General features: G+C 39.8%; 1 protein-coding gene across 14 annotated transcripts in view; it reads right to left on the bottom strand.

The window, feature by feature from the left end:
* Positions 1 to 24,706, bottom strand: part of OFD1 (OFD1 centriole and centriolar satellite protein) — a 56,094-nt gene that overhangs the window by 19,991 nt on the left and 11,397 nt on the right. For 7 of the 14 annotated variants that reach the window (XR_008958652.1, XM_057310098.1, XM_057310108.1 and 4 more), the window contains exons 3-10: positions 23,833 to 24,033; positions 21,263 to 21,331; positions 21,148 to 21,175; positions 6,529 to 6,636; positions 4,653 to 4,789; positions 4,155 to 4,328; positions 1,953 to 2,059; positions 283 to 402 (exon numbers count right to left, since the gene is read on the bottom strand). Coding sequence is in view for 13 of the 14 variants with exons in the window: in XM_057310098.1 (XP_057166081.1) it covers positions 283 to 402; positions 1,953 to 2,059; positions 4,155 to 4,328; positions 4,653 to 4,789; positions 6,529 to 6,636; positions 21,148 to 21,175; positions 21,263 to 21,331; positions 23,833 to 24,033 (944 nt within the window). In the remaining variant the exon portion in view is untranslated. Of the gene's footprint in view, positions 1 to 282; positions 403 to 1,952; positions 2,060 to 4,154; positions 4,329 to 4,652; positions 4,790 to 6,528; positions 6,637 to 21,147; positions 21,176 to 21,262; positions 21,332 to 23,832; positions 24,034 to 24,706 lie in introns of those variants that run through there. The other 7 variants (XM_057310101.1, XM_048213208.2, XM_057310116.1 and 4 more) reach the window with 5 other exon arrangements.

Here is a 24,706-nt window from a genome sequence, read left to right as displayed (position 1 = left end):
CAAACTGAGCAAGTCCTAAGGTGCCCTAAAAACTGAAGCAACCAGAGGCCCTCGGTAAGTGTCAGAAGCTACAAGAAAGAATGAGCAGCGGATGCTATTCTCTGTATCTTTTAAAATTCATCTTAAATATTCATGGGAAAGGCTTGACCACCAATGAAAACCTGTATTTTTTTAAACACCAATTTTGCCATAAACTGTCCGTCTTATCTATTTCATCAGTGTTGCTGTGCTTCTAGCAACTTAATGAAACACGAGACTCCTTTAGCAATGCCAAGCAGTTACTTGAGAAGTTCATTCTTGAGCTTCTGGTGATAGCTCTCCTCAATGCTCTTTACATTCAGCTCCCGCTTCCTAAGTGCGTCAGTTATGCTTTTATTTTTTTCCTCTTGCAGCCTCTGAGTCCTGAAATTAGCAAAAATAGAGAAAGCAAAGAAGAAAACCACAACATCTGAAGTAACAAATTTAGGGGGGAAAATAACCTGTGTGTTCGTTTCTCATCTATTTTATGAACTGACTTAGTTCATCAACTAGCAGAAGGAATTATCTGGTGGCACCTGGCTAAGGGGAGTGTGAATGCACCAAGACCAAAGTGGTCTCTTACAGAAGAAGATCCACACTCAAAAAAGGGTTACAGGGAATCAATGGCCATTGTCAATTTAGGGATGAAAGACAGATGTTTTTTAGTTACGAAGCTACAAACCAAACTCCAGTGTACTTAAATACTTGTTTCTTCTAGAATATTATTTCTAACTGTGAGACTTAATGGATGAGCCCATAAGAATTATAGGTAGCAAATTCAATTTTGGCATTTAATAACCCATCGACTGAATGTTGAAGGGTGCCAAAAGAGAGAGCAAACAATAGATGGGTCTTTCAGAACCTCCAAATCCAGAGAACGGAGTGCTTTTCATGGTGAGACCTCCAATTACCCACAAAACCAATTCCAGAGCCAGGAATCAGGTTCACAGGTACTTAGACCAAACCACAGTGAAGAGTGCTATGAACACCGGTCCAAGCAAAGGATAAAGGCTTTGTGTTAGAGCTCCCTCTGCTGGCTAATCTGTAAAGCAAAGGAGCATTAAATCCATTTAAGTAGTGAACATGCTTAGTTAGACGAGAAGAGTCGGGGACTTGGAGGTAAGGAAGTGATTATACAATCATGATTATGTAATCGAGAATCTGCCCAAATTTTGCCCCTTTACTTTTCTCTCTCATTATCAATGTGCCACTTCAGTATCACCAAAAGGAGAGTAAGGCAGGCAGAGAGAAGAAATCAAATGAATAGAGCCTACGTAAATGAAAAAAAACAACATTAATGAACACAGAGACGAACTCTTAAATAAAATCGGATTCCTGAAGTATTTTTGCATGTCAAGATCCCAAATGGGAAAGCAAGCTTATTCCTTATTAACTACAGACTGGTGAGCTTGGTATTAACCCCAGGTAAGATTTGAAGGCTGATACATCTGTGAGCACTTAGAAAAAGTAACACACACACCAGAAGAAATAGTGTCACCCAGTACAACTCAAGTCAGAACCACCACATTGCTTTTCTTTTTTTTTTTTTTTTTTTGACAGCAGAGCAGGTAAAGGTGGAAGGTCTGGGTATCTGGAGTTCAGCAGCCATGTGCATGTGAAACTATCAGATCTGAATGACAGAACGTAAATGAGAAACACAGGATCTGTCAAAGCGTTTTTAGCGTCTTCAAATCATGTATCTGGTCTTACTGTAACCCGATGATGGTGTCTCATTCTGCTTTTCACCCTAATGTCTAATATTTCATAAACGAAACCCTAGTCTTTCTCTTAACTTGTGCCTTTTAAAACCAGGTGTTGTCACTTTTACAACCAAAAACTCTACTTGGCAATTAGCATCAGACTATTAAGACACCCATTTAGTTCTTTTAAACCTCATTTATTCTGAATATCCAAAACGAACACAAGTTACTCACAATTCAAAAGCTTCAATTCGTTGCTTCAGCTCTGCTTCTCTGCCTCTTAGCAAATCTATATCTTTTAGTAGAAGCTGTCTCTGAGCATAAATTTCTTTGGTTTCCATCTGTGTATGAAAGCATTCATTTTTAGTAAGCAAGCTGAAGAAAATCAAACAGATCTGAACTAACATCCTGCTTCCTAAATTCCGGAGTACAAATTCCAGACATTTAGGGTTACAGTTTCCCTTTCAAGAGGTTCCAATTCAAGGTATGCTTTTTGCCTAAGTCCTTCCCCAAACATGTGTTCCCTCCTTCAATGACTGCGAAACTCCATTCATTATCCTGTATTCCTAAAACCCCTGGTCTATTTATTCTACTTCACATCTCCCAGACACTTAAAATTTGAGTAAGTGCTTCAGCAAGAAAAAAATGACAAAATGTGGGCTTAGCAATAAAACTTCGAAAGAACAGAATTCCCCTGGTTCTGCTGCTATCGGAAAGTTTCAGTTCCTAAGTCGTTCTGACTCAGCAGTAGCAAGCTGAAGGAATGGGCCACACTTCCATTTGTGTGTTCGCTGAGCAAGGCTTCACGGAACACCTAGCCTATGTCAAACAGCACACCCGGAGCTGGACAGAGAAAGATGGACAGACACAGGCCCCATCTTCACAAAATTCACAGTTCAGTCAGGGAGACAGAAATCTTCAGACTATGATGTGAGGATTTTATAACCAAAATACATAAAGACTCTGTGGCAGGAGCGACACCGGAATGAGTCTATCAGTAGGAGTCCAGGGAAGGCATCACAAGGAGGTGAAATTCAAGCTGGATTTTGAAGGCCAAGATGGTTTCATCAGGGACAGAAGGAGAAGGGCATTCCAGGTGGTGGAAGAAAGGCACGATGCTTTGCATAGGAGGGCCATCTTCTCCAGAGCCTTCAGACTCCGTTAACTAAATGAATATTCTGGTCTGGTAAAAGGTCGGAACTAGTCAGTCACCTGTCTTGAGGATGCAGTTGTTAATCTAAACATAATCCAATCATCTCAAAGACTGCACTTCCTACATTTATTTTTATAGGAGCCCAATCACCAGAAATGGTAAACAAAATTGTACAGGGGGTGCAATCAGCATGAAAGGACTGGGTCTGATTGAGAAAAGCCCCAAGCCAGGGTGGGTGCTGGGAGGGAGCCGTTCTACTTCCACAGCTCCTGACGGCAGCAGTTCTGGACACAGGAAACACTGTTCCCAATCCAGGCCGGTCGAAGATAGCCCCTTGGGAAAGGAACTGGATTTTCCTACAAGAGTGGGCCCCACGCCTCCTGCCACGCCTCAACCTTTCCACCTCCGGTCCAGTCACTTCCCTCGACAGAAGATCAAATGGCCCCCTGGATGACTTCTGCAGGCCTGGATTCTGCCACTCCGGGGACCTTGCCCTTTGACCCAATGGCAGCACACTGAGTTTTGTGTCCAGTCTTCATGTGACACTTCCACCTGCAACCCTATCCTCTCGGCCCATTCTTATCCTTCCACTGGTCGGTAGACCCAGACCTAGTCCTTGAGGTCTCAGACACTGCCACATGGCCTTCCCTTCTCCTCTGGGTTAGTAGCCACCCACCTTCCCCTCTGGGTCCCTTCACCACCCCACCGAACCCTAATGTCCTCAATTAAATAGGCTGCCTTTCTCAAGCCAAGTCAATTCAGCTCTATAAAGCTCCACTCCCCAGGCGCCTCTTTCTCCCCTCACTAACCTTACAAAGCCTCCCAAGAGCTGGAACAGAACAATCACCTGCAAGTGCTCGGTCCGGTCTACATCAGTTGCAGCTGCCCATCTCAGTGGGGTCCTCAGCACAGTGCCGTCAGTCTTGTCTGCTTCGGAGCGTTGCTCTGCCTCTACCCCCCACGTAGCCATTCCAAAACTGCTGATCCTCTCCTTGAAGCTGCCTCCCTGACCCTGAAGTCTGCCTGAGGGAATGGAGCTTACCATCCCCACGTGGATGTTCGCACTCACAGTTCTTTCCTTCCAGCAGTTTCAGAGGAATGAAGTCTGCATATCCTTTTCAAGGCCGATCCTTCCACTTGTGCTCTTGACCCCTGTCCCTAGTACTCACTCCTGTAGGGCTCTGTCTTGTCTAACTGACTACCCCGACCCAGTCTCCGGCCTTGAGCCAATCTACTAAGAGCTGCAGGAAACACACACCCAGTAAATAATTTTAAAATATTACCTCTTGGTGCTTTTGAATTCTCTCAAGAGCCATCTTTTCCCGAGAAATGAGGGCTTCAGATTTTGCTTGACAAGCTCGCTCCAATTCATTCCGGAACTCAGCTAATTCCCTCTCGGCCTTTCTTTTCTCTTCCATTTTAACTTTTGCTATTTCCGTATCTTTAAAATACTTCCACTGCCAATTGATCACAAATAACTGTAAATACCAATAACTGTACTACAGAAACCACTTCTCTCTTGGTGGTTCGGTTTAACACTACTGCTCTACTTAAACAGATTTAGTTTAACCCATCTCTAGCTTCATCTCATTCACTGTACCTGTAGCAGTCATTCAAAAGGCGCAAAAAATGACGTCAAGTAGAAAGAAAAATCATATGTGCAATAGTTTATCATACTCATTAATAAAGATTCGAGACTTTTTCCCCTTATACCTAAGATTAAGACATTAAAAGATAAGCACCAATATCACTCTTCCTAACAGCAACAAGATACAACTTACCTTTTGACACATTTCTGCCCGAAGCTGCTGTTCTATTTCTCTCTTATATTCATTTAACTTTATTTCTAAAGATTCTAACTTGGGACGCTGAGGGCAAGCATCTGCAAACTGATCATCAATGAGCTGAAGCTTTTCTGCTATTAAAAACAACAACAACATAGGAAGTTAGGACAGAGAAATGTGGTCAAGTGAGCAAGAGGCTAGAGCTCTGTTCAAAAGCAAAGAGTATATTTAGGGGAAAGTGTAGGGATCACCGCAATGGACTTTAAAACATCAAAAAATTAAGACAGATTAATGGATGGGACAGACAAGGGCTCAAGCAAGTATCACACAAATTTACTGGGAGAATCTAGGTATACGAGTGTTCAGTGTACAACTGCCTCAACCTTTCCGTATGTTAGAAAACTTTCATCCTCAAATGCCAGGGGCAAAGAAAGCAAAGAGTACAGTATAAGTCAGAAAACACTGGCATCTCTGCAGTCCCTAAGTGCCAAAGCAGAGAGCGCTTTTAGTGGACTTTGGTTAAAGGTGACTTACATGTTCAAAACACTGACCTTAAAATAAAACAAGTATCATATATTTCAACTCCTCTGCTTTACAGGGAAGGAAAAAGTGCTGCATTCAGTTTAAGTGAGCCCTAGAGGGCTAAGCAACTACGTAACGGCGTAACTGGGACTGAGACTGATTGCCTCCCATTCTAGTGCTGTCTCCAGTAGACCCACAGCCCTCAAACCAACTGCAGATCAGAATCAACCATGTGGCAGCATGCAAACCTGGACCTAGAGGATGATCTCAGCCACAGAGAACACCAACACCCACCAAAGAGGATGCACAGAAAAAAAGGCTGGCAGGAGTACTGGCAGTGTTCATCTCTTTATAGAACTTTAGACATAGTTTCCATTTACTTTTCTGTATTTTCCAAATGCTCTGTAATTGTGCTGTTTGATACGGGACTCTCTAGCCGCATGCAGCCACTGAGTAGATGAAATGTGACCATCTGAGCTGTCATGTGCTCTGAGTGTAAAACACACCAGATTTCGAAGACTGAACACAAATTTTATCTAAAATAATCTCATTAATGTTTTTTATATTGATTACATGTTGGAATATTTTGGTCATATTGGGTTAAATAAAATATATTAAAACAAATTCACCTGTGGGTTTTATTTTGTTTTTTACTATGGCCACTAGGCAATTAAAAATTACACATGTGGCTATATTATTGGGCAGCACTGCTCTAGAATAAGCATGTACCATGTTCCCAATGACATAAAACCTATGCCAAAATAAAGGCCTAGTTATACAGTGTAGCTTTTACAAATTATAGGCTTATCTTCTTACAGGTTAAAAGCACCATTACTCCTTAAGACTCAGGAAGGGTCATGAAATCAATCACATAATTTTAATTCTGCCCCAGGCTGTTTCCAAGTTGCTCTTCCTCTGGGGACCCCCATTTCCTCAACTATAAACTGAAGTGATACACCACTGACTGACTTCTCTAGTTCTCTGCAATGCAACTCGTCTAGGATTTTCTCACTTAGTGGCTGTAAAATAAAGTTAGATGAGATATAGGGAAGAACTTGCCAGTTAAAAGAGGCTGAATGCAACACACAAGGAAGAACATGGGTCTCTGGATTCCCCCGAGATTTGGAAAGTGCAGCCTTAGCGGTCACCAGGGGAGGGAGCAGTACTGGAGAGCGTTCTGGTCCCTTCCCTCAATGACACCAGAGGAAATGAATACTCCTGCCACCTCTGCCACCTGCAGGCTGCATCCCTCCCAGTCAAGGAACAAGCTCATAATACAGTAAATCAGGTCATTTCCATCATTTGAAGAGAAAACAGCACAATTAAAATTCTGAAAGAAGGCTGCAGTTACCAAGAGAGTCTTTGCTAGGAAATGCTGAACTTGTCTGAGTTTCCATATCACAGCTCGCTTTGGACTGATGATATTCTGCCAATTCTCTTAAAAACTGCATGAGAAAACCTAAAAGACAAAAAGTGTATAATATAGTTTCACTGCACAAATTTCTTTCATTTAACCATTGCTCACTGTTTATATAATCTTGGTTTTAAAACATTATCCTTTTTTTACATTCTGTATCTTTTAAGAATAATTTCTAAGGGAAGGCCTTTGCAAACACGACACAAAACCTAGAAGCAATAAGGATAAATATTTATCAATCCAACAGCATAAAAATCAGAAACCTATATGGCATGAAATGAAGTCAAAAGACAAGCGATACACTGGAAAAAAAATATTTGCAGCAATATGGAAACAGAGGACTAATTTTCATAATATCAAAGAGCTCTTACAATTCAGTAAGAAAAAAATGGAAAAATGGAATGAGACACAGACGAAGACTACACACAAAAAATTTAAATGTCAAATGTGAACAAAATTACAAATAAATGCAAAATAATACAACAGAGAGACTGTATTTTCCCAGTAAGATTGCTAAGATTAAAAACACAGGCATATGGGACTTCTGCGAAGATGGCAGAGTAGGAAGATTCTAAACTCACCCCCTCCCACGGACATACCTAGGTAACAGCCACAGCAGAGCAACTAGCCCAGAAAACAAACCCAAAGACTAGTAGAACAGACATCCCCCAGTTAGTCGTAGAGAGGAGGCCACACTGGAAGGGGTAGGAGGGGCAGAGACACAGTTGGGAACCAAACTAATCACCAACTGGAGGGACACCACAAGCATGGAGAAGGGAGAAGGGCAGACCCCAGCCACACCCGGCACCCCAGGCAGGGGTGACCTGCACTGGAAAGATGAGTCCCCATATCACTTGGCTTTAAAAACCAGTGAAGCTTAACTGGGAGGTTTAACAATCAGCAGGGCTTCCCTCCAGGTACCTTAATAATCAGTAGGCTTAGCTCTGGGAGAGCTGGAGGGCAATATGAAACAGTGTCCACCCTTAAACAGCCAGCATAACAACCCCACATAGAAACAGCATAGAAGCAGCAGTTTGAAAAGCTCCTGGGGTATGCCTGGAAGGAGATTTACTTATTAATCTTAGAACCTGCACTGGAGGAGCAGAGATCTTCAGGAGACATCTCCAAGAACAAAAGAGCTGTCACGAGCCGTTTCTCCCCACACCCCCAAGTCTAGACAGACAGACACTTCTGGGAACAGCATAAACACCCCCTACCTACCTTACTACCACCACCCAGCTCCCGTGTTCTCCTGTGGATCTGCCCCATCCAACACCCAAGTGGCAGGAGTCCCTCCAAAGCAGCTCCCACCACGATAAACCCCATAAGCAACCACTACAAAGTGACTCCTGCCCCGGAGATAGAAGATAACCACACACACCAGTTCAACTCCAGCCCCAGCAAATGGACTCAGGGCAGACATCTGATCTGTCAGCCCCACCCACCAACCACCTCTCAGAGGGGAACACAAAGAAATAGCCCTGCAGGTCAGGCTCACTTACGCCCCAGCAAACAGACTGGGGGCAGGTATCCGGTTGGACTGCAGACTCTGCCCACCAACAAAATCCTCCTAAGGGACAAGGCAGGGAGAGCATCCTGCAGATTGGTGAACCACAGCCCCAGGAAACAGGCTAAGAACAGGGATCTGGTCTGACTGCTGACACCACCCAACTACAATCCCATGGCAACTCCAGACTGGCCCTTTAACAGCTAAATGAAACGGAGAAAAGCAATATGCCTGATAAAGAATTCAAAGTAATGGGGGTGCCTGCATGGCTCAGTTGGTTAAGTGTCTGACTCCTGATCTCAGCTCATCTTGATCTCAGGTCATAGATTCAGTCCCTGTGGTTAGGGTCCATGCTGGGCATGGAGCCTACTTAAGCAAACAAACAAACAAAAAGAATTCCAACTAATGGTAATAAAGATACTTGATGGACTTGAGTGGAGGATCTCAGTGAGACCATCATCAAAGAGATAGAAAATACAGAAAAGAACCAATCAGAGATGAAGGACTCAACAACTGAAATTAAAAATACACTAGAAGGAATCAATAGCAGATTAGAGGAGACAGAAGAACGGATCAATGAGCTGGAAGCCAGAGTAATGGAAAGTTACCAAGACAAACACCAAAAAGAAAAAAGAATAATAAATAATAAGAATAGGTTAAGGTAACTCAGCAACACCATCAAGCATAATAACATTTGCATCAGAGGGATCCCAGAAGGAGAAGAGAGAAAAAAGGGGCAAAAAATTATTTGAAGACATAATAGCTGAAAACATCCCTAATCTAGGGAGGGAAAGAGAAATCCAGATCCAGGAGGCACAGAGAGCCCCTAACAAAATCAACTCAAGGAGGTCCGCGCCAAACCACATAATTACAATGGCAAAAAGTAGTGATAGAGAATTTTAAAAGCAGCAAACAGTTATATACAAGGGAACCCCCAAAAGGCTATACGCTGGTTTTTCAGCAGAAATTTTACAGGCCAGAAGAGGGTGGCAGGATATATTCGAAGAGATGAAAGAAAAAAAAAAAAAAAACCTGCAACCAATCATACTCTACCCAGCAAGGCTATCATTCAGTATAGGAGACATAGGTTCCCAGACAAAAGTTAAAGGAGTTCATTACCACTAAACCAGCCCTACAAGAAATGTCAAAGGGAGTTCCTGAATTTTAGGAAAAGGCCATAATCAGGAGTAAGAAAGTTAGGACAGGAAAAAATTTCACAGTTAAATAATAAAAGTGGATTAATCACTTACAAAACCAGCATGGAGGTTAAAGTACAAAAGCAGTAAAATCAATTATATCTGTAAAAATCAGTCAAGAGATTCACAAAATAAAAGGATGTAAGGTATGACATCATAATAACACAAAATGTATGGGGGGAGAGGAGTAAAAATTTAGTGCTTTTAGAACGGGTTCAAATTTAAGCAACCATCAACTTAATATACACAGATATATACATAAGATGTTAATATGAACCTAAATATAACAAATCAAAAACCAGTGATACGCCAAAAATAAGGAAAAAGGAATCCAAGTATATCACTAAAGAAAGCCAGCAAACTGTGAACATAGAGAGCAAGAAAAGAAAGGAACAGAGAACAAGCACACAACATGTAACAAAATGGCAATAAGTACATACCTACCAATAATCACTTTCAATGTAAATGGACTAAATGCTCCAATCAAAAGACATAGGGTGACTGAATGGACAAAAAAGCAAGACCCATCTACGGGGCGCCTGGGTGGCTCAGCTGCTTAAGTGTCTGACTCGGTTTTGGCTCAGGTCATGATTTCATGGGTCGTGGGATCGAGCCCCGCATCAGGCTCCTCACCCAACAGGGAGTCTGCTTGAAGATTCTCTCCCTCTGCCCATCCCCCCACTTGTATGTGCTCTCTCTTGCTCTCTCTAAATAAATAAATCTTTAAAAAAAGAAAGAAAGAAAAAAGCAAGACCCATCTACATGCTGCCCACAGGAGCATCACTTCAGACCTAAGCATACGTGTAGACCGGAAGTGAAGGAATGAAAACATTTATCACACAAATGGATAAGAAAAGCTGTGGTAGCAGTATGTATATTGGACAAAACAGACTTTAAAACAAAGACTGTAATAAGAGACAAGGGAGGACACTATAGAATCATAAAGGGAACGATCCAATAAGAAGATATAACAATTGTGGGGCACCGTGCTGGCTTAGTTGGTGGAGCATGCAACTCTTGATCTCTGAGTTGTGAGTTCAAGCTCCATGCTGGGTGTAGAGATTACTTAAAAATAAAATCTTAAAAGAAAAAAAAAAGATAGAAAAATGTAAATACTTATGCACCCAACACAGTAGCACCCAAATATATAAAACAGCTAATAACAAACATAATGGAAGTAATTGATTGTAATACAATAATAGTAAGGGAGTTTAACACCCCGCTTACATCAATGGACAGATCATCCAGACAGAAAATCAATAAGGAAACAGTGGCTTTGAAGGACATGCTGGACCAGATGGGGCTAACAGATACATTCAAAAGGTTCCATCTGGGGTGCCTGGGTGGCGCAGTCAGTTGGGCATCTGCCTTCAACTCAGGTCATGATCCCAGGGTCCTGGGAGTGACCCCCTTGTGGGGATCCCTGCTCAGCAGAGAGCCTGCTTCTGCCTCTCCCCCTGCTTGTACACTCCATCTCTCAAATAAATAAAATCTTTAAAAAAAAAAGGTTCCATCTTAAAACAGAATACACATTCTTTTCAAGTGCACAGTAAACATTCTCCAAAACAGATCACGTTAGGTCACAAAACAAGCCTCAAATTCAACAAGACTGAAGTCAGTCATACATCTTTTCCAACCACAACAGTATGCAACTAGAAACCAACCTCAAGAAAAAAATCTGGAAAGAACACAAATACACGAAGGCTAAATATCATGCTACTAAACAATGAATGGGTCAACCAAGAAATCAAAGAGCAAATCAAAAAATACATGGAGACAAAGGAAAATGAAAACACAATGGTCCAAAATCTTCAGGATGCAGCAAAAGCTGTTAAAGAGGCAAGATTTTAACAATGCAGGCTTATACCACAAAGCAAGAAAAATCTCAAATAAATATTGTAACCTTACACCTAAAAGAGCTAGAGAAAGAACAAAGCCTAAAGCCAGAAGGAAAAAAATTAAAAAGATTGGAGCAGAAATAAATGAAATAAAAGACTAAAAAAAAACAAAGAACAGATCAGTGAAACCAGGAGCTGGTTCTCTGAAACGATCAACTAATTGATAAACCTTTAACCAGACTCATAAAAAAGACTCAAATAAATAAAATCAGAAATGAAGGAGGAGAAATAACAACCAACACCACAGAAATGCAAAGGAGTATAAAAAGAATATCAGGGCGCCTGGGTGGCTCAGTCAGTTAAGCATCCAACTCTTGATTTCAGCTCAGGTCATGATCTTGGGGGCATGAGATCGAGCCCTGTGTTGGGCTCTGTGCTCAGTGAGGAGTCTGAGATTCTCTCTCTCCCTCTCTCACTGTTCCTCCCCCTGACTTGAGTGCACACACTCTTTCTAAAATCAAATCTTTTAAAAGCATCTTTTTTAAAAATAAGAGAATATCACAAAAAAATTATATGCCAACAAACTGGACAACCAGGAAGAAATGGATCAATTCCTAGAAACATATAACCTTGAAAACTGAATCAGGAAGAAACAGGAAATCTGAATAGACCAATTACTAGCAATGAAAGTGAGTCAGTAATCAAAAACTCCCACCAAAAGAAGTTCAGAACCAGATGGCTTCACAGGTGAATTCTACCAAACATTTAAAGAGGAGTTAATACCTATTATTCTAAAACTATTCCTGGGGCGCCTGGGTGGTTCAGTCGGTTAAGAGTCTGCCTTAGGCTCAGGTCATGATCCTAGGGCCCTGGGATCGGGCCTCTCGTCGGGCTCCCTGCTCAGCGGTGAGCCTGCTTCTCCTTCTCCCTCTGGGCCTTCCCCTGCTGGTGCCCACTTGCTCTTTTTCACATAAATAGAATCTTTAAAAATAAATAAATAAAAATAAAACTACTCCCAAAAACAGAGGGGAAGGAAAGATTCCAAATTCATTCTACAAAGCCAGAATTACAGATACCAAAATCAGATAAAGACACTACCAAAAACAAAACAAAAACCAAACAAACAAAAAGCCCCAAAAAACTACAGGCCAGTATCTCTGATGAACATAGACACAAAAATCCTCAACAAAATATTGGCAAATCTGGGGCGCCGGGGTGGCTCAGTTGTTAGGCGTCTGCCTTCGGCTCAGGGCGTGATCCCGGCGTTATGGGATCGAGTCCCACATCAAGCTCTTGCACTGTGAGCCTGCTTCTTCCTCTCCCACTCCCCCTGCTTGTGTTCCCTCTCTCTCTGTCTCTCTGTCAAATAAATAAATAAAATCTTAAAAAAATATATTGGCAAATCAAATCCAACAATACATTACAAGAATTATTCACCATGATCAAGTGGGATTTATTCCATGGATACAAGTGTGATACAAATATCTGCAAATCAAACAAGGTGATATATCACATTAATAATGGAAAAGATAAAAACCATATGCTCATCTCAATAGATGAAGAAAAAGCATTTAACAATGTACAACATCCACTCATGATAAAAACTCTCAACAAAGTAGGTCTATTTTTTTAAATTAAACCAATGGCATTTACAATTGCCCCAAAAATAAAATACCTAGAAGCAAACTTAATATAGCGGAAAGACCTATACTATGAAATCATAAAACACTGATGAAAGAAACTGAAGATGATATGAACGGAAAGGTATTTCGTGCTCATGGATTGAGAGAACCAGTATTGTTAAAAGGTCCATACTACCCAAAGCAATCTACAGATTCAATGCAATCTCTATCAAAACACCAAAAACATTTTTCACAGAACTAGAATAATACTAAAATTTGTATGGAACCACAAAAGACCCCCAAATAGCCAAAACAACCTTGAGAAAGAAGAACAAAGTGGGAGGTATCACAATCCCAGATTGCAAGATATACCACAAAGCTGTAGTAATCAAAACAGTATGCTACTGGCACAACATCAGACACACAGATCAATGGAACAGAATAGAAGAGTCCAGAAATAAACCCATGCTTATATGGCCAATTAAGTGTGAACACTACAACAACAGTCAATTATGTGTGAACTCCTACAACAAAGGAGGCAAGAATATACAATGGGGAAAAAACAGTCTCTTCAACAAATGATCTTGTGCAAACTGGACAACCACACGCAAAACAATGAAACTGGACTGCTATCTTACACCATACACAAAAATAAACTCAAAATGGATTAAAGTCCTAAATGTGAGACCTGAAACCATAAAATTACTGGAAGAAAACATGGGCAGTAATATCTCTGCCATCAACTGTAGAAACATTTTTCCAGACAGGTCTTCTCAGGCAAAGGAAACGAAAGCAAAACTAAGCCATTAGGACCACACCAAAATAATGAGCTTCTGCACAGCAAAGGAAACCATCAACAAAACAAAAAGGCAACCTACTGAACGGCAGAAAATACTTGCAAATGATATATCCAATAAGGGATTAATATCCCAAAAATAAAGGACTTATACAATTCAACACAATAAAACAATCCAATAAATAAATGGGCAGAGGACCTGAATACACATTTTTCCAAAACCATCCAGATGGCCAACAGACACATGAAAAGAGGCTCAACATCATTCATTATCAAGGAAATGTAAATCAAAGCCACACTGAGAAATCACCTCACGCCTGTTAGAATGGCTAAAATCAACAATGCAAGAAACAAAAGGAACCCTAGTGCACTGTTGGTGGGAATGCAAACTGGTGCAGCCACTGTGGAAAATAGTATGGAGGTTCCTCAAAAAATTAAAAATAGAAATACCACATGATCCAGTAATTCCAGTACTGGGTATTTACCCAAGGCATATGAAAACACTAATTTGAAAAGATATATGCATCCTTATGTTTATTGCAGCATTATTTACAATAGGTGAGATATGGAAACAACTCAAGCGTCTGTCAATAGATGAATGGATAAAGAAGATGGGGTATATATACACACAAGTTATTGGATTCACACATACACTGGAATTATCACACACACACACTGGAATTACCATCCAACCATAAAAAAGAATGAAATCTTGCCATTTGCAATAACATGGGTGGAAGTAGAGGGTATAACGCTAAAGGAAATGTCAGAGAAACTCATGACTTCACTCGCATGTAGACTTTAAGAAATAAATGGAGAAACAAAGGAAAGAGACTCTCAGATACAGAGAACTGATGGTTGCCAGAGAGGAGGTGGGTGGGGAGATGAGTGAAATAGATAAAGGGGATTAAGAGTATACTTGTTGCGTGTTGCAATCAGTACCGAGAAATATATAGAATTGTTGAATCACTACACTGTACACCTGAAACTAATATAACACTGTATTAATTATACTTGAATAAAAAATAACAGTATACGCATGCAATGGAATAATACATAGCAATTAATATGAACAAACCAATGCTAAAATAGTATGAATCAATGTCATAATGCTGAAAGAAGCCATACTCAAAATAAGATATATTGTAGGATTCCATGTATATAAAGTGTAAAAACAGGCATTAATAATCTATGGCGCTATATATCAGAATAGCAGTTAAGATTGGGTAACAGGGAAAGCGTAGTGATTGGGAAGGATACAGGGGGGGCTTCTGGGATACGTTCTATTTCTTATGTGGGAGGTATTTCCTGGGTACATTTATTTTTTGATGGTTTACCAAGCTATATTTATAATACCTGCATTTTGTATTATCCATTTTTATTGAAAAATATGTATATACAACAATGTTCATGATTGCATTGTCCATAATGCTATCAGATTCATCAATTGTAGCATTAAATTAACTGGGGCACAACCATAAAAAAAAAAAAAAATACAGGAATACCTTAGCGATCCTGTGATTTCGGTTCCAGACCAGTGCAATACAATGAGTATCACAATAAATCAAGTCTAATGAAGGTTTCCCAGCACGTATATAAAAGTAATGTTTCCACTATACCCGAGCCTACTAAGCAATAGCATTATGTCTAAAACAAGCAACATACATATCTTAATTTAAAAATATTGCTAAAAGATACTAGCCATCATTTGAGCTTTCCGCCAGTCATAACCTTGCTGGTGGTAGGTCTTGCCTTGGTGTTGATGGCTGATAACTAACCAGGGTGGTGGCTGGCGGAGGTGGGGTGGCTGTGGCCAACAACAGGACAACAATGAAGCCTGCCACATTGACCCTTCCTTTCATAATTTCTCTGTAGCACATGATTTACTCAAAATAGAACCTCTTTCAGAACTGGAGTCAATCCTCTCAAACCTTGCCACTACGTTTATGTAATAATCTAAATCCTTTGTTGTCATTTCAACAACCTTCAAAGCATCTTCACCAATAGATTCCATCTCAAGAAACCACTTCCTCTGTTCATCCATAAGAAGCAACTCATCCGTTCAAGTTTGATCCTGAGAATGCAGTGATTCAGTCACATCTTCAGGCTCCAATTCTGGTTGTCTTGCTATTTCCACCACATTTGCAGTGACTTCCCCCATTGAACTCTTGAACCTCTCAAAGTCATCCATGAGGGTTGAAGTCAACTTCTTCCAAACAGGGGAATGGGGAAATAGACATGGCTCATTTTGTCAGGGTTAGTGTGTTCTCAAATGCACATGCCCTTTGACCTCATCATTCCACTTCTGTAAGTCTACACTGCTATTATTTCCAGAGGGACACAATGGGTGTACTCTACACACCGATTGCCTCCAATGGCAAAACAATAAAACAATGAAATCTCCACCAATGGGGGTTAAATAACATTCTTTAAGAATAATTAGTCTGAATAGACAGATATATTAGTGAATAAAGCAAATTGCAAAACAGTATAATTATGATCCCATTTATGATTATACGTGTGTTTTAATCACACACACATTCACATTCATAAACGAAATTCTGGTAGGATAAACAAATTATTCATTCAAGGTATCAGTGGAAAAGGAGATCAGAGAATACAGGCAGCAATTTCTACTTTTCTTTCACTTTATACTTTTCTGAATAGTTTGAAGCTTTTTTTTTTTTTTTTAAACCATGAGTATAAATTTAGAAGTTTTTAGTTTCTTAAAACAGTTGGAAGGACTTGGCTTCTGCATCAGCCAAGTTAAAGGCCTTTTTGTTTTTTCCCTTTTCTGAAGATTTTAAAATCTACTGTTTCTCACTTCCTCTAATGTGATCTACACCCTGTTCTTTCATATTCATTGCTTGCGATTCCTCTTTGGCTCATCCACTGATCTTCTCTTGACGTTTTTCCCCTAGTCCGGCTGTTCTCTCCTCACACCTTCCTGCTACTGCTATGCTCAGGCATGTCTGCTCTGCCTTTATAGAAAAGGTGGACATATTGCATGCAGAAATTTTCTTTGAGATCCTGCAGTAGATAATCTTTCGAGATGCGCTCCTCCCCCTCACTCATTCTAGGTGAAGAATAGTCACCTTTTCCCAGTTCTGTAGTACTATTCACAGGCCCCTAATTAGTTCACTTCTTCACCCCCCCTTCCCCATATATATACCCCCTCTAAGAAGGAATTCTCTCGTCTCATTTATTCAAGCATTTATTTACAGTGGTATGGACTCATGGGTATTTTATACATTGTATTTCAATTTCTGTGTGATTATGTAACATTTTATATAATCCACTATTTTATTTTGTTGCTCCATTTGTTCTAGCTTTGGCCTTTGGAAGCTCTTTCACAGTGGATTTTTTTTTTTAATTAAGCATTTCCTTTCCTCTGGCACTGTAAAAGACTCCATGCCCATCCTGTACATTCTCTGCCCCAGTCCTGGAATGAGCCATTGTTCCAGGCAGCCTTGGTTCCTATTACTACAGAACGGTATTGGAAACCAAATCTTAGTGTTCCAAACCGGGCACTAGGTTTTTCCATGGCTACTGGGGTGTCATTGCTTCTAGGCCCTCTCAGCCTGCAGAACAAGGAAATTTGTGTTCCACTAACCTGTGTAGATACATATTTATAAATACCTCTATATATCCTCTGCATCTATATTAAGCTAAACCTGAGCTTACTGAGGTCTCCAAAAAATCCATTACCACACGGACCATTCTAGCCTCTTCTCCTTATTGATCTGTGAAATTGAGCTCTAACAGTGAGAAACCCATTTAATTAATTGTTCAGTTCCAGCATACATGCACAATGGTTTCCAAATTGTTAACCAGTACCCCCATGAGAAGTAACTATCACCCCAAATACAGTGCCTATGAACAGTTTCGTTTGCTTTTAGCCTTACAGTCTTCATTTCCAAAGTTGGTCAAGCTCAGCATCTTTTTTTCCCCATCCCCTCCAGTGAGGTTATTCGATGGTTTTATCAGTCTGCAGTCCATCCTGGGATCACCTGACCTCCTAAATTTGCATTTATTAAGGTTCACCCTTTGCACTATAAACCTCTACAGGCTTTGACCAATATCTAGTGCTATATATCCTACCATTACAGTATCATACAAAAAACCTTCACGACCCTAAAAAATTCCCTATGCTTCACCTATTCAACCTCTTACACCCCTTCCCTCCAAATCCCTGGGAACCACCAATCCACTTACCAGCTCTATAGTTTTGTTTTTGTAACTTTTTTTTTTAAGACCTTATTTGAGAGAGAGAGAGAGAGCACAAGCAGAGGGGAGGAGCAGAGGGAGAGGGAGAAACAGACTCCCCACTGAACAGGGAGCCTGATGCAGGGCTCGATCCCCCACGACCCTGATATCATGACCTGAGCCAAAACCAAGAGTCAGACGCTTAACCAACCGCACCACCCAAGCATCCCAGATTTTATTTTTGCATGGATTGACAATTCTTTCCTTTTAGCCAAGTAGTATTCCATTGTCTGGATGTACCACAGCTTGTTTATCCATTCACCTATTCAAAGACGTTTTGGTTGCTCCCAATTTCTGGCAATTATGATAAAGCTGCTACAAACATTTACGTCTGGGTATCTATGTGGACCTAAGTTTTCCAATCAGTTCGGTAAATAACTAGGAGCACCACTGTCACATGGTATAAGACCATGTTTAGCTCTGTGAGAAACTACCCATCTCCCAAAGTAGCTGTACCATTCTGCATTCACACTATCAATGAATGGGAGTTCCTGTTGCTCCACATCCTCACCAACATTTGATGTTGTAAGTAGCCTGGACTTCTGCCATTCTAACAGGGGTACGGGGAGATCTCTTTGTTGTTCTAATTTGCATTGCCCTAATAACAACTGCCACTGAACATCTTTTTGTATGCTTATTTGCCATCTCTAGATCTTCTTTGGTGACACGTCTGTTCAGATCCTTTACCCGTTTGTTAACTAGGTTGTCCCTTTCAGAGTTCTTTGTGTATTTTTAATGCAAGTCTTTTAGGAGATGTGTCCTTTGCAAATATTTTCTACCAGTCTGGGGCTTGTCTTTTCATTCTCAGTGTCTTTCAGAGCAGATATTTTTCATTTTAATAAAGTCTAACTGGTCAATTCTTTTCTTTCATATATGCTTTTAGTGTTCTATCTCATCACCAAACGGAAGGTCACATACATGTTTTAATGTTTTCTTACATAAGTTTTATAGTTTGATATTTAAAATTAGATTTACAGTTTATTCTGATTTAATTCTTATGTAAGGTGTAAGGTCTGTGTCTAGGTTCAGTTTTGTGTATGAGTGTCCAATTGTCCCAGCATCACGTGTGGAAAAGACCATCCTTCCTCCCTTGAACTACCTTCACCCTTTATCAAAAATCAGTTGAGTATACGGTTGACCCTTGAACAACACAGGTTTTATATGGGGATTTTTTCAATCAATATAGGACAGTACTGTAATGTACTTTTTGTTTTGATTCGTAAGGACATGCTCTTCTCTGGCTTACTTTGAGAGTATGGTATATAATACATTTAACACACAAAATATGCGTTGACAGTTTATGTTATCAGTAAGGCTTCCAGTCAACATCAGGCTGTTAGTTTTGGGGGAGTCAACAATTCTACGTGGATTTGGACTGTGCAGCAGCCGTGGTGGGGCTTTCTACCTTTCCACCCCTAACCCCCGTGTTGTTCAAGGGTCAACTGTATTGTATAGACTGATTTCTGGGCTCGCTGTTCTGTCCCACTGATAGATGTAGCTATTCTTTTACCCACCACAGGTAAGGATATTAAGTTCCAGAAAACAAAGAGACAATGTCCAAATTTTCTGCCCTCATCCAAATTCTCTGCACAGCTTTTTTCTTGGCATTATTACCTCTGAAAAGTTAGGGGTGGAAAGGATGAGTAAGTGTAATCTAGGGGGAAAGTACTATGGCCATTCAACAACCCAGCATCCTCGAATACAGACAGAGTTAAGATAAAACTATAGGTCTCTGTTAGGGCAAAAGCAACAGTTAGGCACAAAATATTTTCCTACATGTTTTCTGATGTTCTAAATTTCTTAATTGGAAGCCACAAATTCTTAAAATTATTTCATTTTAACAATAGCTATTTTAGTGTCAGCAAAGAGTTCTACCCAAATTTTGCCATGAGGATGCCTGACGTGTCTGCTATGCATAGTTTTTCTGAATTTCAGAACTTATACTAGAATGCTGGGTGAAGCTGGTAAGAGCTGTTAACCACATGTCTTTCTGAACCAGAAGCATTTAAACAGAGTGTGCAGAGGTGAAAAATTATTTTTAAAGAGGATATGAAATACCTATCATAAGTGGATTATTTCTTAATATCCCTTTAGTCTCCGAGTTTCCTTCTGAAAGAGCAGTACCATAACCACTATTCACGTGTGCCTATTTAAATTTAAGATTCAGTTCTTCAGTTACATCAGCCACACTTCAAATGTTTAATAGCCACACACGGCTAGCAGCCACCATATCAGATAGCACAGACATGGACATCCCCATCATTACAGGAAATTTACATTAGATAGCACCGTCTTGGAATACTGAATGTAGGATCATTTACCATCCTGAAGTTCAGTATGGATGACCTGCTTCGCAAACACTCCAGAATGCCTTGTGATCTGATTTACTCATCCTCTGCTAACATTACTCCCAAGACGCTAGGCAATTAAGTCACAAACTACTGGTTGGCAGAAACTAAGTACTCAAATGTTTGCTGAATGTTAAGTTCTGAATGAATGCCCTACTGGGAATGGTAGCAATACTGGCAACAGACAAAATCCAGGAACACACCAACACAAAAGGGCCACCACATAATGTTACAGATTATTTAAAATAGACCTAAAGGATGTGCATTACAGGCAAATTACCAGCTTAAGTTCATGCTACAAAGTCCATGGTCCGGCATGTTATGGACTCTATGAAGGTTTTATCAAGGCCAAGATTAAAGCAATTTATCAGGCTCATATAAACACTTAATAAAAAATATATATGCAACACTTATTACTGACCAGATACTTCATTCTTTAATTAAATATTAATAATCTACTAACTGTACTTGAGGGGGAGATCTAGGCCACCAAGAAACCTAGCCTTAAAATTGTTAGTTTGTGTGGGTGGAAATGTTCCCAACAGTGGGCATCTTTATAAAATGTAGCTTTCACATCATTTCTAGGGTTCTATCAACTTCTGTCTATAGTTTTTTTGAGTATCTAAGAGCAATTAAGAAGAGTGAAATTTGGGGAAGTGAGCTACATTTGCCAAAATAGATGCATAGTTCTGTTTATTTAAAAGGTAAGGTATTGGGGTGCCTGGCTGGCTCAATCAGTGGAGCATGTGACGCCTGATCTTAGGGTCATGAGTTCAAGCTCCATGTTGGGTGTAGAGATTACTTAAATAAAATCTTTTTTTAGAAATTAGATAAAACAGTAAGGTACTGTCACAGCATGGAAACTCAAATTCATATTAAATTCCCTACTCATACCCCTCAAAATTATTACTTTCATAGGTTTACAGGAAAAAGTACACGACAAAAATGTTGCTATTTTCTACAAAGATGAAGGCTCCTACCTTTGTTTTCTTTATCAAATCCTGAAATCTGTTAAAAGAAAATATTTTATCTTTATTCAACTGTTCAGTTACAATTAACAGACCAAAGCAGGTTATAAAAATTAAACAATCCTACCAGTGATTTGTAGAGACTGGATTCAGGGTTGATTTTAATGAGTTGTAAGAGATCTTGCATAGTAAATACCTTAAGGAAAAGAAAAGTGAGACATGTTTTTATATCAATGTATAAATGATAAACTAGGACATTTCTGAAGACTAAGAATCACACTGCAGATTAAAATAGAAAATATTATAATCATGCTAAAAATATAAAATTGAAGCACTTTCTTATACTACCAATAACAAACATATTAAAATCACAAGGATAAACTATTTTTCTTTTTTTTTTTTAAACTATTTTTCTTGATCACATAATTAACCTCCAAATATTTCACACTGTAAATAATAGGTCTAATATGTCTAAATGGTTAATGCCTATGGATTACAAACACTCAAATAGCTGATGAACCAGTGAATACATGTGTGAATTTCAGGGTCTTTCAACTGCAATAAAGTTTTTAAAGTACTATTGCTTAAAATACAAATAAAGTTTTACTGTCTTTTCCACAATGAATAACTAAAGCATACCTAAAATAGTCTTAAACATTTTGGGTGGCTTTTTTTTTTTTTTAAGATTTTATTTATTTACTTGAGAGAGAAAGAAGGGGGGGAGGGAGGGAGGGGGAGAGGGAGAGAGAGAGAGAGAGAGAGAGAATGCTCAAGCAAGCAGGGTGAGGGGCAGAGGGATAAGCAGACTCCCCACTCAGCAGGGAGCCCGATGTGGGGGCCCGATCCTAGGACTCCAGCATCATGACCTGAGCCAAAGGCAGATGCCTAACCAACTGAGCTACCCAGGTACCCCTTGGGTGGCTATTCTTAATACATATTTCTACTACAGTACTTATCATTCACTACGTCTACCCTGAGAACATGGATAGGTTTTCAAGTGGTTTTCCTTTACAGAAAATATTCTGCACAGCATTTTAGAGTAGAAACCTTTAAGTATGTGAACTGGATTAACTACTGCTTTAACAACTATGTAATTGACAATTACTCATGCAATAAGCAAAATTGTGAAACATAATTAGAAACTTAGGGGTGCCTGGCTGGCTCAGTCGGTAGAACATGTGACTCTTGATCTTGAGGTCCACCTCACATTGGGCTTAGAGCTTACTTTAAACAAAAAAACAAACAACAACAAAACTGATGGACCAAACAAGAACTCCTAATGTTGATAAGTAAAATTTAGTTGTTAATAAATAAATACAGCATATTTGAATTTTCAAATACTAACACTGTTCTTATTTTCTTAAAACATATGAATATGAAACTTTTAGTCAACTATAGATAAGATAAAGAATAAAAAGAGACAACACCAAGAGTTAAACTATGGACTTTAGGGGTGCCTAGGTGGCTCAGGTGGTTAAGCATCTGCCTTCGGCTCAGGTCATGGTCCCAGGGGCCTGGGATTGAGCCCCGTGTCTGGCTCCCTGCTGAGCAGGGAGTCTGCTTCTCCCCCTGCCCCTCCCCCTGCTCCTGCTCTCTCTTGCTCTCAAATCTTTTAAAAAATAAATAAGCCATGGACTTTAGGTGACAAGATGTGACAATGTAGATTCTATGGCAAAAATATATATAATGCGGGCACCTAGGTGGTTCAGTTGGTTAAGCATCTGACTCTTGATTTTGGCTCAGGTCATGATCCCAGGGTCGTGAGATCGAGTCCTGCTGCGGGCTCTACAATGGGCATGGAGCCTGCTTAAGATGCTCTCTCTTCATCTTTCTGCCTCTCCCTGCCTCCTTAAGAAAATAAATAAGTAAATTAAAAAATCAAGTATATAACAAAACATGTTGCTAGTAGGGGAGGCTATGCATGTGTAGGAGCAGGGAGCATATGGGATATCCTCCTTTCTGCTCAATTTTGCTCTGAACCTCAACTGCTCTAAAAAATTAAGTCTATTAAAAAAAATAGACAAAGTCTGCTGTATCAGCCTTTAAAATAATCAAGTGTGACTGGATTTCTCCACCATTACTGTTAAAGTAATTAGAAAATTGGTAAAAACAGGTGTTTTAGTATTTGAGAATTCCATAGATTTTTAACAACTACTATATCCCTCACTTCTCTTGTGTAATCCTAAGGAACAGAACTATCTGAAGAGACTTGAACACAGTAAGAACACCACATTTTAGAGATCTAGATTTACGGCCCTCATTGATATTTACAAATCATGTGACCTTGAGCAAAGTACTTCACCTCTTCAGAGGCTGGTTCCTCATCTGTAATACAGGTAACACCTGCAGTGTGACTAGTACAGGGACAATCTTACAACAGACATTCAACATAAATGGCAACTGTGAGTCTTAGTAGACTCCACAGAACGGGAGGTCAATTCCAGCTCCAAAACAGTGATTCTACACATCACAATTTTAACCAAAGACTAATCAGGATTCCAAGGAATTGATAACAATAAACAATCAACTTTAGTACTTCTGCTTTGTTACGTGATAGCATATATGAGGTGAATTCGAAGACGAATGGGAAACGGACCTCACTAGCCAAGGACTACTGCGCTATTATGCAGCATTTACTGTTAGCTCAGAAAGAAGCTGTTAATAGAAAATTCAAAAGCAGAAAAGGAAAGACTTTACCTTTTCTTTGGCCAAACCACTTTCCGAAAAGAAAACAGAGAGTGAATACTCGTAGCCACATCTTTGTAAGTGATCGGCCACTAGAGAGTTAGAAGCGCCTATTAAAAGGGCACTCCCCTCCACTGAAATGGACCGGGGCTGCAGTTCTCCGCTCAACACAGGGTGCATCAATTCGTGAATTAGCTGCTTTCGGAGCTGTGTCTAGCTCAAAAAAACAAACAAAAATGAAAAAGAGGGAAAAAATTTTCAGCAGGATTGTTTCACTGGAGATACACAGATTTGTCACATGAATTAGCATCCTTATTTCCAGAATGGTTCTGGATCCATGACCAAAAGTTAGGAACCATTCATTCCCTAGATAACCTTGTGACACAAGTAGCCATGGAATTTTGGAAAAAGAAACTTGCTTTCACCAACTTCCAAGTTAACTTGTGGTCAGCCAGAACGCATGTATGCTCTAACTTCACTTCCACACGAGCCCATCTCAGCAGCTTTTCATCAAGGTATCAAGTGCAGGACACAATTCTGCCCCTTGCTCACCTCTCTGTGGACTATTGAAGGATACGAAAATATTGGGCATATTGATCAAAACAAAACTGGGTTCCCAAAAGGGAAATCACATATGCAAGAGAGAAATCAATAAACCCAAAAATGTATTAAGATGTCCTTTTGCATACAGTATTTACATAAGACACTGAAGTATAATAATTTTCTCACATCTTCTAAGTGAGAAAATTACAGTTCAAAGTGGGTCATTTTCTCAAGGTTGTAACACTAGCATTATTCACCTGGTTTTTAACAAAATTCCCCAAATTACTCAGACTACTGGGTATTTGTTCCAGTCTATTTTGCAGATCATCTGGAAACATACAAC

The sequence above is a fragment of the Ursus arctos genome, chromosome X (genome assembly GCF_023065955.2).
Source record: "Ursus arctos isolate Adak ecotype North America chromosome X, UrsArc2.0, whole genome shotgun sequence".
Lineage (NCBI taxonomy): Eukaryota > Metazoa > Chordata > Mammalia > Carnivora > Ursidae > Ursus > Ursus arctos.
This window is presented reverse-complemented; position numbering and strand designations above follow the sequence as displayed.